Source organism: Peromyscus californicus, unplaced genomic scaffold, assembly GCF_007827085.1.
Source record: "Peromyscus californicus insignis strain IS unplaced genomic scaffold, ASM782708v3 Scaffold_4__1_contigs__length_199733344, whole genome shotgun sequence".
NCBI classification, from domain to species: Eukaryota; Metazoa; Chordata; class Mammalia; order Rodentia; family Cricetidae; genus Peromyscus; species Peromyscus californicus.
The window spans coordinates 38452185-38465006 of NW_026294562.1; the positions used below are offsets into that span (position 1 = coordinate 38452185).

General features: G+C 45.7%; 1 protein-coding gene across 4 annotated transcripts in view; it reads right to left on the reverse strand.

Annotated features, from left to right (window-relative positions):
- Apba1 (amyloid beta precursor protein binding family A member 1) overlaps positions 1–12822 on the reverse strand; it is a 209168-nt gene that overhangs the window by 19871 nt on the left and 176475 nt on the right. For 2 of the 4 annotated variants that reach the window (XM_052714088.1, XM_052714089.1), the window contains exons 6-8: positions 4235–4270; positions 3161–3247; positions 1198–1383 (exon numbers count right to left, since the gene is read on the reverse strand). In XM_052714088.1, coding sequence (XP_052570048.1) covers positions 1198–1383; positions 3161–3247; positions 4235–4270 — 309 coding nt within the window. The remainder of the gene's footprint in view (positions 1–1197; positions 1384–3160; positions 3248–4234; positions 4271–12822) is intronic. The other 2 variants (XM_052714090.1, XM_052714091.1) reach the window with 2 other exon arrangements.

Below are 12822 nucleotides of genomic sequence, written 5' to 3' on the forward strand. Positions count from 1 at the left end.
GTCAATGATCACATCCCTGTGAGCCTGTGTATTCACCGTGGGGCATGGAGATTCTGCCTGTGTTTATAGATATGGATTCTTGCTTAGCCCTTGATTCAAAATATCAGGTAGAAAGCATCTACAGTATTGCATCGAATACAATTCTGTTCTCACAGCCAAATTTAAATAAGCAGGTGTCAACATCTGGCTGCTTCATGATGCTTTTTGGAATGGCTGAGCCCAAGCCACTGAATCTTAAGATTCTACAGTTTTACTCATGAGCTTTCCTGGCACCTGTTTATTTCTCTTGTGTGGCATCCTGGCCTCAGCCTTAATGCACAGTGCAGAGGGAGACAGGAAGAGGCATTGTTGCTTAAGGCTTGAAGATCAATGTCAGCATCTCCTGGAGGCAGCCACAGCCATGGCCCCCTTACTTCTTGCGGAGGGCAGTTTATTGCAGGAAGGAAGGTGCCCGGGGAGGTTGGGTGCTAATGCAGTGCAGAGCCACGGTATGAAAGAACACCTCTGCCATGAATGCATCTTCCTTCATTTGACCTCACCTCCTGCTAGAACGGGGTCAGGAATCCCTGCTTGGTACACAGCAGGGAACATTTTCATGAGGTCTGGGCCTGGGGGTGATGCTCCTGTCACTGGGCTGGGAGGGACAGGGACAGTAACTGTGACAGCAGGGCAGTGCTGTACAGCTCCGACCTTTTCTCTGCAAACACCCTGGTGCCATGAAGACCTGCTTAGATGGGCGATCTGGGTCGTTCTCTTTCATAGCCTGTTGGCTCTTCCTTCCCAAGCAAACTCAGCACCCCCTTGCCTCAGGGCCTTTGAACTTGCTATTTCCGATTCTCATTTTACTCAAGTCTCTGCTCAATTGTCACCTCCTTGGAAAAAAAATACTATGCCAATCACCCTACTTGAACTAGTCCTGTACTTCTGTGCACTGACCCTGTTTTCTATCTCAGCAAAGCACTCTCCATGTCTGATTTATTAAGTTGACTTATCTCTTTATTTTCTACCCCCTTCAGCCTGCACCGAGAGTAACTCATGTACTTTATTCAGCCCTACACCTGCAGTTCTAGAACAGTGCGGTAGGTGCTCAGTAAATATGTTTAATGTAGGATGAGCCAGACGGATTCAGGTCCTGAAAACTGGCCACCCAGTGGCTATCCAGGCCACCCACAGGGAGGATGAGGAAGCCAGCCTTACGTCCTCAGACTCAAAGACATGGCAGATCATCTTGTACTGTCTTTTCCCATCCTGGGATGGGTGCGAGGCCTCCACGTTCTCCTGGGAGTTGGAGCGGGGCATCCGTCTGCGGGCCATCAGCACGACTATGTTCCCGATGTCTGCAATGTAGGAGATGGTCCTCAGGGGGTGATCCATCATAGGCTCCTGGAGGGGAAGGACAGGCAGGCGAGTAGCATGTAGGACCTAAGAACTTAGGAGGCGGTATCTTCTTCCCTTACACAGGTTGAGGATGGAACCGGGCTGGGGTGGGGCAGGGCAAAGCCCTTCTTGCTAGACCTTTGAATCCCACCCCCCAGGTCTGCCCAAGGCATTTTTCTTGGCTAATGAACAACAGGAGATATGTACAAGAGAAAAACAAGAAATAGCAAACATTTTACACTATGTAGACTCTCTGGTGGTGAAGCTGAAAAGATAAAATCTAAATGTCACAGTGTATGTGTGTATGTGTGTGTGTGTGTGTCACGTGTGTATGTGCTGTGCACTTTTAAATAGAATTCCTTAAGGGTAATGAGCCTTCTCTCCCAGAGAACTCATTTGTGTGACAGATAACAGACACCCATTCTGAGTTTTCCTTTGTGCTTTGAGAAATCAGTCACAGTCCTATGTAGCTAGAGTTTTCCTGCCTTGCCCACAGTCAGGACAAATCTCTATCAGTCCTACCTAGCATCAGCCATTTTTGAACAAAGTTCTTTGAGCTTGACGGGTCCAATGTGGGGAGTGGATGAAAGTCCTGAGTGAATGTGTGTATTGCTGACAGGTGCACAGCTACAGCAAGGAGTCTAATGTCTCAGATTCATGGGGATGAAAAACCTTCCCTGGTGGAGATGTTGACAAAATATGTGGAGAAAACGTAGAACCCAGCTTTGTCCCCCTCAGTGTTTACAGCCTGAGGGAGACTGCTCCCCTAAAGGGACCTCTACTGTGGGATGGTCTGGATGTCAAATTGCTCTGATTGGTCAATAAACAAAACACTGATTGGCCAGTGGCCAGGCAGGAAGTATAGGCAGGACTAACAGAGAGGAGAATTGAGATAACAGGAAGGCGGAGGGAGACACTGCCAGATGCCGCCATGACAAGCAGCATGTGAAGATGCCGGTAAGCCACGAGTCACGTGGCAAGGTATAGATTTATAGAAATGGATTAATTTAAGATATAAGAACAGTTAGCAAGAAGCCTGCCACGGCCATACAGTTTTGTAAGCAAGATCAGTCTCTGTGTTTACTTGATTGGGTCTGAGCGGCTGTGGGACTGGTGGATGAGAGAGATTTGTCCTGACTGTGGGCCAGGCAGGAAAACTCTAGCTACAGACCTCTTCCTGAGATCAACTACACCTGCCTCCTTGTTCAGAAGTATAAAATAAACACTCTAAAAGAGTTTCCAGGGGTTGGGGATTTAGCTCAGTGGTAGAGCACTTGCCTAACAAGCACAAGGCCCTGGGTTCAGTCCTCCGCTCCAGAAAATTAAAAAAAAAAAAAAGTTTCCAGATGGGCGGTGGTGGTGCATGCCTTTAATCCCAGCACTCAGGAGGCAGAGCCAGGTGGACCTCTGTGAACTCAAGGCCAGCCTGGTCTACAGAGTGAGATCCAGGACAGGAACCAAAACTACACAGAGAAACCCTGTCTCAAAAAACCAACCAACCAACCAACCAACCAACCAACCAAACAAACAAACAAACAAACAAAAAAGTTTCCAGGCTCTGCTGCTGGTACACCTCCATCAGAGCAAGTGGTCCAGCAGGTCCCAGCTGTTGTGGATGTGTGTGTCTCCTTGCTTCATTCCCTTGTCACCCCAGTCAGGTTTCCAGGACTCAGCACACAAGTCACATCAGCCCAACACCAGGGGATAGCCACTTTACAAGCATTGGGAGTCTATGTGATAATGCCACTGCCTTCACCCTGAGAAGGTGGGAGCAAGCTGGTACCTGAGTATCTGCATTCAATACTTTGATCCTCTGGGTCGAAATGAAGAGATCCACCTCAGTCATCGGCTGAGATTCGCCTTCAGGAGCCTAAGAAGAAAGTGCATCAAAAGAAATTTTATTCTATTACCTTAACCCAGAGGCATGTGAAAAGGTTAGCTCACACACTGGGTTACCAAGACACACTCACCAGAACGGCAACACAGACTCAAGGGTTAAATTGCCAAAGTTGAAGGTACTACAGAGAGGATGGACACATGGGCAAGAGTCAGCATCTCTATGCTACAGGGGAAATGTAGAGTCCCCTCTGCTGCTCCCTACAGCAGCAGTCACTGCAGCAGATTAACTCTGGACACAATGGCAAGTGACCCTTTCTGCAAGGGGTTTGGAGGCTGAGGGTCAGAGCAGCTAATTCATAGTGAGGACTTGGAACAGCCACTCAGTTTACCCTGCCAGAGCTGATGGAGGGCAATGTCTGTAGCAGGGCAAAGGAAACCACTGGATGCGGTTCTGGTAAGAGGGTCTTCATGTTCACATATCACCACAGCAACACAGAAGCAGCTGCCTGCTCCTGCGGCCACCCCGTTACAAAAGAGCCCCCAATGCCGCACACCCTCAGAGTAATTTACAAACACCTAGAAGCTCTACAATCCCCAAAGTGCAGCCTGGCTCATTTAGGGCTGAACCCTGCACATGTGTGGTTATTAGCAAGTTTTCTTTTTTTGCATCCAGCAATCTGAGAAATCCTCCAATTCAATGTACTGCAATTGAGTCGTCCCAGGTCCCTGCCACATTATTGCTCCTGAATGGCTGCCGCTTCCACACTAGAGGATTCATTTAGCATCTCCAATCTGCTCCCTGTCGTTCCTCTGCAGTGAAATGACCAAATGAGCAACAGAAAATGGCCACTTGAGGCAACTAAGTTTGGAGAAAGGCTGGCTTATGGAGCGATTCAAAACAAAATCGGAACAAAAACTTGCTGGATGCAGAAAACAAAAACACAAAATCATAAAAAGGCCAAACGGAAAAGAAAAGGACAAGGCGTAACACCAAGTGATGAAGTTGTTTGTACTGCACCTTCTTCCTGCTTTTGGCTAATTTCTGGGCCGTCTGCTTAGCATGGAACAAACAGAGACAGGAGAATAGTTAGAAAAGAGGAACTGACACACTAACACTGCTTAGGGGCCTAAAGTGCATGTGGGAGGAAGACCGGCTTAAACACCTATTTGAAGGGGAAATAGTCTTAATGTGAGTGTTGGGACAAGGGCATGAAGAAACTTCTTATGCTTCGTTGTAATTTGCCTTTTTTTTTTTTTTTGTTTTTCGAGACAGGGTTTCTCTGTGTACCTTTGCGCCTTTTCCTGGAACTCACTTGGTAGCCCAGGCTGGCCTCGAACTCACAGAGATCCGCCTGGCTCTGCCTCCCGAGTGCTGGGATTAAAGGCGTGCGCCACCACCGCCCGGCGTAATTTGCCTTTTTAAAGAACCCATTTTGGTTCTGTTTTTATTGCATGCCTGATTTGTTATTTCACTGATTCCAGCTTACATTTTTATTTCCATCTACTTTCTTTGGGAGTGACTTGCTGAATTTCCCCTCAGCTTCTGATAAAAAGCTACAGCTGTCCAAACTCTTTTCTTCTACTAAAGCTTTGGCTCCCTCTCTAAGTCCGGCTTTAGCTGTATCACAGTTTTGTGCACTACGATTTCTTTCCTGACACATTACAACACTTCAGCTGTGACTTCTTTGAACCCTGAATTAGAGTTGTGTTACTAATTTAAAAACATTTAGAGGTTTTCTAGCTATCATTTCGGCATCAGTTATGGGATCAGTTTTACTGTGGCCCGAGAACCTATGATGTATGACTTCAGTCTTTTTGAAAGTGGCTGAGTCTTAGGGGTTATGATCCAGCACATGATTGACTTTGGTGAACATGTCCTTTGCACTGCAAAGAAACCATTCTCAGCTGTCAGTCAAGATGACTCTCGTGTGTGTGTGTGTGTGTGTGTGTGTGTGTGTGTGGGGTGCCTCCCTTGTTCTACCATTTTACTGACAAAGGTGTGTTAAGCTCCCCAGCCGTCACTGGGGAGTTTTCTTAGTATTGTCTTTGTTCCACTGATCTTTGTTCTGTTTTGTCGCTGTACTAGAGGGTGCACATGTATTTAGGGTGGTATGTCTTCCTGTTGAATAAATCCTATCATTTCCCCCCTCTTTATCTGTAGCAATAATTTTCTCTTAAATTTAATATGATGAATATAGTTTGTACCTAACTAAAATGGACATATTTCTCCTTGTACTTGTAATTAAAAGATAGTATAGTTAATAAAAGCTGAGCTGGACTTTCCAAATCCAAACCTCTGCTCTGCTACCTACTATTTGTGTGATTTTGAGCAAGCCATTTAAAATTTCTATGCCTCAGTTTCTCTATGTAAAATAGGGATTAAAATAGTATCTACCTCATAGGGCTGTTTTAACAGACAAAATAAATGCAAGAAAAACTGAACAGAGCACTGAGCATTATATCTGTGTCTGCTATATACAATTAAAATTTACATGTGTAGGATCCAGTTCTTCAATTGTACACATTACATATTTTATGTGAATGTGAGTCAGTGGCCAAAGTGTGGAAGGTGTTATGGCTGTGGGGTGGGTAAGGATGGACTATTGTGATGGGTTGGGGTGTGTGTGAGGCTATACTGTTGTGATGGGTGTAGGGGTGGTAAGGCTGTGCTGCTGTGATGGGGAGGGAGGGAGGGTAAGGCCGTGCTGTTGTGATGGGGAGGGAGGGTAAGGCTGTGCTGTTGTGATGGGGAGGGAGGGTAAGGCCGTGCTGTTGTGATGGGGAGGGAGGGAGGGTAAGGCCGTGCTGTTGTGATGGGGAGGGAGGTTGGGTAAGGCCGTGCTGTTGTGATGGGGAGGGAGGTTGGGTAAGGCCGTGCTGTTGTGATGGGGAGGGAGGGAGGGTAAGGCCGTGCTGTTGTGATGGGGAGGGAGGGAGGGTAAGGCTGTGCTGTTGTGATGGGGAGGGTGGGTAAGGCTGTTCTCTCAATTCTTTGGTACTTACCTGATGGAAAAACTTGGCTCTCAGCAGTTTGTCTCAATTTCACTAGTGATTAAATTGTGTTGTCTGCATTATCCCACTGTGGAAACTGGATGAGTCAGCCATCCAGACAGCACATAGCTAATTGCTGGTACACCCAGCAAAGAGGATGACCCCACTCCCACACAGCTCCCGCACCATTCTCCCCGTGGTGATGAGTTCGAGGTGAGCACTCTGGAAGACTCATGGAGGTGTTTTACTAACCGGCTCACCTGCCAGTGGGTGTATTTCTGCACCTGACAAGGCCCTATGTGGATGTGGCTAGGTACTACTCGGATGCACGTGGAGTGAGAGGCCTTCCCTGGACGTTCTGGCCTGAGTCAGTTTTCATCTGCCTGGTAACATCTCCTCTTGGATCTTTCCTCTGCTTTTCTTGAAATGACATAAAATGGCCCAGGAATTCCTACTCCTGTTGGTATCAAAAGCCCACCCAAATTCTTCAACTCTAGGGGACTGAGCTCTGGCTTCATCATCAATACAACACCCAGATTCTAGTTCTTTCTTTTCTTTTCTGGAACTACAGAAAGATGAGGAAGACAAACTGAGTTTCACGACAGGTATTCGGCATGGTTTTCACAAAGTTCAAAATACTTTATGCAGGTAGAGCAATACCATCTTGAAATCACTTGGATTTCTAAATATTCTGCAACAAATTGTAACATTTAGATGTAACATTGAAAAGATGAGCGAGTCAGTGCCTGAATGAGAGATTGGAAGAGGCTAACAGAACCCTCCAAGGCCAAGGACGGCGGTACCCTGGGAAGACCTGTGTCCTCTCTCTCACTCAGGCTCAGTGCATACCAGGCACTCACCAATGACAGCCCTTCTAGGGTTGTCCTGCTGTGGGGAGGGCCTCAGCTAGCCTATCTATTCTTTACCCAGCTAGCATCTATTGAGTTATGGTCCTATGCCAGGACCCTTTTAGCTATTTCAAGGGTCACTGTCAAAGCTCACAGCAACCCTGTGAGGCAGGAACTATAGTGAGACACTCAGGCGGAGGAAAGCAAAGCATAGAAAAGCTATGTCATTGTGTCACACAGCTGTGAGGCAGCAATCTAGCCTGACACTCTGTCCTCCCTTGTGTAGCTTAGGAAGGCTTTTCTTCTGGAATGTCTCAGTTTCCCAAAAAATGGGGCTAATAAGACCTACCTCCCAGGACTCCCTACACTCCAGTCTGAGCAGTGAATGAGGCGATAATAAATGCAAAGGCCTGGTAGGCACCAGCAGCATCCTCTCTACTGATCTCTTCAAGAAAGCTGGGAAGTGACATGACTCAGACAAAGCAACAGTCAGCGAACATTTAATTCTACAACGAAAATGTAATTTTTGATATTTAAAAGAAGCCACAAAAGAATGGAAAAAATATGAACTCTGGGTCAGGCTAGTCAAGACAGATTAAAAAAAATGATAATGAATGATCTGAACAAAAAATGTGTGCAACACATAACCCTTGACAGCATTTGTGATGTTACTACATGAGCCCCCCAGAGGATGGAGATGAGGACGTCCCCCTGTGTGTGGACACCCACGGCCTCTGCGCCTCAGAGGACCACTAGCCTCTGGCTGCGGAGTCGAAAATAGAGAGTCCGGAGAAAGGATGAGAAGGGAGCGAGCTAGCCCAGGCTCCAGTCAGTGCCCTAGCTGTGTGGGGAGGGACATTCCAGAGCATCAGGATGGGAGCAAATCCCTCTCCAGAGGTCTCTCCCCAGATCTCTCTAGGAACTACCTGAAAGACTTCAGCAGGCAATACACCATGATCCTTACAGGCCTTGCTTGAGTGACTATGGGAGCCACTGTTTAAATAATATGAAGGGCATTGATGTCTGGTAGGAATTCTGACCATCACTTATTATTCTAGTCACATGGTTTATGTCCTCAGGGGTTTTCTAACTTGTCAACCATTTTTAAAAATCATCCTTATTAATACATTAACTTTCTGTTAAATCACTTACGTTTCCATCTTTATCTTTACAAACAACCAACTCTTGGCCTCACTGTTCTTTCATATTGTTTTATTTCTGATCTTTCTTGTTTTGGGCTTAGTTTAGTTTTTATGTTTTATAAGCCTTTCAGATACCTCAACAGGGTATTTGCAAAGTTTCTGTTTTTTATGTAGGCACTCATAAATGTAACCTAGGGTGTTCACTGCATCTCACAGTTGTGTTGTATTTCTATTACATATTTTTATTTGTTGAGATTTCCACCTATGTGTACAGTGAAAATGTAATCGATGTCCCCCTTTCCCCAACAGGTTCCCTCTCTAACTGCACGTCTTTGGTTGTAACTTACTAAGTCTAATTAGTGCTGCCCATACATGCACTAGTGTGGGGCCATCCATGGGAGCATGGGAAACCTCCCAGGAGCTATACACTCCCTGGGTAGGTTAAATAAAAATGGCCCCAACAGGCTCATATGTTTGAAGACTCGGTCACCAGTTGGTAGACCTGTTTGAGAAGGACTAGGTGGTCCGCCATTGGGTGCAGTCTTTGACGTTTCAAAAGACTCACGGCATTCTCAGTGTGCTCTCTGCCTCCTGCTCAGGGTTTGATATGTGAGCTCTCAGCTGGTGGTGGTACCATGCCTTCTTTTTACCGTGGACTCTACGCTCTCTGTAACTGGAGGATCAATGAAATGTTCTCCTTTATAAGTTGCCTTGGTCACAGTGCTTTATTACAGCAATAGAAACGTAACTAATGTACCCCCCCAGAACGATTCCCCTCCTCTAGCAGCTATCAACTGCCAATTTGAGAAAAGCAGTAATTCAGCTCTCAACTCCTCAGTGATCCTATGCTGTGTTATTCTACTTTACACTCCATCTCGAGCTTCACTTCTTAATTGGTTTCTAGTTTCATCAATCATTGTGATCAGAAAGGATCTAGCATATGATTTAAATGTTCTTAAGTTTGTGACATAATACATAATCTGTTCCAGAGAAATCCTAAACTGAGGGAAAAAAATGTGTTCTGTAGCCACTGGGTGGATTATTCTGTGTCTGAGAAATCATATGCTTTATATTATAACTTAACCCTGGTATTAATTTGACTTTTGGAGGAGGTTTGGATGACCCGTTAATTAACGGAGGTGGAGTGTTGGAATTCCACATGATTTCTGTTTTGGAGCCTCTCTCCATGTGTAATATTTGTATATGACACTGGATGCTTTAACATTGGGTGCATATTAATTATATCTTACCATTGACTTGATCCTTCATTATCATGTGGTGACTGCCTTGGTCTCTTCTTACTGTCTCAGTGTCTATTCCTATAGGTAGTTACTGCTGCTTATCTCAGGTTTTTCCTTCACCTGGAGAAGCATTTTGCATCTTTTCCCTTCAGTTTCTGTGTAAGTCCTTGTAAAGTGGATTACTACTAGCAGGTAGCTACTGGTGGCTCTTATCTTTTTAAAATCCATTAAGCAAGCCCCTTAAGATTTAACTGGAAAATTTAGTCCATTTACATCAGAGGCTATTATTGTTAGGTATGGACTTATTCCTGTCATTTTGATGTTTTCATGGGTATGTGATAGGCGCATGCACATACATATTTGTGTAGTTGTGAGGGTGGAGAGTAGAGGTTGACACTGGGCATCTTCCTTAGTTGCCTTATATACTGAGGCAGGGTGTCTCAACTGAACCCAGAGCACATTGATTCAGCTAGTCTAGCTAGCCTGCTTGCCCTGGGGAGCCTGTCTCTACCTCCCTGGTGTTAGGAGTACAGACAATTACATGGGTGCTCAGGATCTGAACTCTGGTCTTCACACTGAGTGGTGAATGTTTTCCTCAGTGAGCCATCTCTACAGGCCCTGATGCTTTTCCCTCTGGTTGTGGGGATATTTCTGTTTTCCTCCTGTCTTACCGTTGGGCTGACTGTTGTGGAGGTAATGCTTGCTCCTTCTCTGCTGGTTTCTGTGTGTCTACTCCAGTCTGAGCAAGGGGATTTATATTTTCACAGGCTTCAGTGATGGTAATTATCTTTCTTTCACTTCTTTCCCTTAGGTGGCCATAAATCAGTTTTGCCTGTCTTGGAAGGTCTTAATTCTTCTCCATTTCTGAAGAGTAGTCTTGGTTCTGGTAATTCTGGTTGACTTTTGTTTCAGGACTTGGAATGTGCTATTCCATTCCTTCACAGACTAGAGGGTTTCAGCTGAGGTGTCTGCTGCTGTTTTAATGAGCATAAGGTTGAAGTGGCAGGGTGTCGTGTCCCCCCCACTCCCCACAAAGATTGTAAAATTATTTCTTAGGCTTTTTACAGTTTGACTATAATGCTAGGGTGAAGATCTTTCAGATTGTAAAATTATTTCTTAGGCTTTTCACTGTTTGAATATGTTAGGGTGAAGATCTTTTCTGGCTAGGTGTATTAGACCTTCCATAGACCTCTTATAGCTAGATGATCCTATCTTTCCAAAGATTAGAGAAGTCATCTGGTATTATTTCATGGAATAATTTTCCTGTGTTCTTAATCGATGATATATTTATTCACTTTAGAGTGCTATAAAGATTTAGTTCACATTTTGTATGAGACAGTCTTGCTATGTAGTCCAGGCTGTCCTCCAATTCTCAGTCGTCCTGACTAGCCTCCCAAGTGTTACAGGGATGCTGGGATTATAGGAATCTATGACCACCCCTGGCTTTCAAAGACCCCGAGTGTGTTTTTATTTTCTCCATTTCCCTCCTCTGCCTTCTTCCTGTGGGTATTTTGTTTGTTTTTGGTCTGAACTGGATATTCAAGAAACCTGTTTTCAAATTCAGATGCTATTCTTCCACTTGATCCAGTTTGTTGGTATTTTCTGGTTAAGAATTCTCTCTCATTCCAAGGTTTCTATCCGGTTGTTCTTAGAAATCTCTGGTGAATTTCTCATTCTTTTCCTGCTCTGTATTCCGAATTTCATTTGATGCTTTAAAAATATTCCCTTGGCTCTCTCTGAGCTTCTTTATATCTACATTTTAAAATTCTTTATCAGACATTTCATCCATTTTGATTTCTTTGGAATTTGTTGATGAAGAGTGACATCCTTTTGGACATGGTATACTTCTTGTCCCCTATTCTGAGGTTTCTACATCTAGTGGATCAGATCACTACTACTTTTAGAGGTCTTCAAAGTAGTTTTCTTCTGAAGTGTGTCTCATGTCAGTGTCCAGTTTGTTAGGCACCTGGCTTTATTTCTGGTTGGGCACTGTACTGTAGCCTGCCTGCAGCTTTATTGGTTACAATTCATGACTGGGCCCTGTACATGTTGTGTCGGAGTCAGAGAGATTATTGTGGGCTACGCGAGTTGAAGCTGCATTAGCAGTTAGGCAGCACAGTGTCAAAGTAGAGTGTCTGGGATGCTGTATGGCCAATCTTCCCATGGAGGGCATGGTGCCCACCCTCTCGGCCTTGTGTTTTCAGCTACTGATGTCAACTCTGCTATTCTTAAGGGCCTCAGGGACATGCAGCCCTAGTAGTGACAAGGGACCTGAAGTCTTTGTTTTGGCTCAGACACTGTACAGGGAGAGGATGCCAGCCAGTCCTGACTTATCAGATGATGATATCCAGCACTTCCTATCAGATAAGGTGTGAGGACATCAGGAAGTAGATAGGTGGGGTGACAACATCAGCTGTGGTGCTCTCCTCCGCTGGCTTCTGAGAGCCTGCCCTGGAGGAGGGCCTCAGCTCCCCTAGCCTTGCATGTACAGGGCCAGAATGATGGCTGGGGCTTCACCTTTCTTTTCCACCCCTGGACTCCAGTGAGCAAGGAGTAGTAGGTCCTGGCAGGAATAGGGTCAAGGTCCCCTTGAGGCCTCTTTAGTCTTGTATACCTGGTGACAGCTGGAGTCCCAGAGCTGTTCAAGCCTCCCTCAGCACATTCTGGTGGGCAGGGCAGCAGGGCAGCAGGGCAATCACCATGTCCTGTCAGGAGCAGGCATCTGAGTGTGAACCACCTTCAGTTCTGGTGCAGGAAGAGTCTTCAAACAGATCACCATGGTAAATGGTCTCAGAGGACACCTGTCTGATGATTCACTCCTGAGGGGTCTATTCCCCACCATGATAAAGTATCCAGCCTAAGTCAGTTACTCTGACAGGCTTAGTTAGGTTATTGAGGCAACTACACACTGAGCCAGGGCAGTGGAATGCGTCTGAGGTCTCAGAGATGGAAACATTAGGGGTCAAACCCCTAGAGTAGTCCTAATCCGGGTAGCAGCTGCCTTCTGAAGGCAAACCCTGACAAGCCAGGCGTGGTGGTGCATCCTCACTCAATGCCATCCCAGCACTCAAGAGCCCAAATAATTGGAACGGAAGCCTGACTACATAGACAAAACCTTGCCTCTGGTTCCAGACTAGAGCATCCTCAGTGTTTGCTGGTAGATGATGTGAGATTCTGTTCCATAGTAAAGCTGGAGGGCAGATTTCAGATTACTTGAGTGGAACCCAAGCCCGTGAGCACAGTCAGTGCCTGCAAGGGTAGGCCACTAGGTCTCCCCACCTCACCCTTCTGCAGAGGGCAGACTAGTCTCCCTCTCCCCTGACTGTGTCTCTCCTATGATGTTGTCCCAGATTTTTGAACCCTTAGCCAGTCACTTAGCCAAAA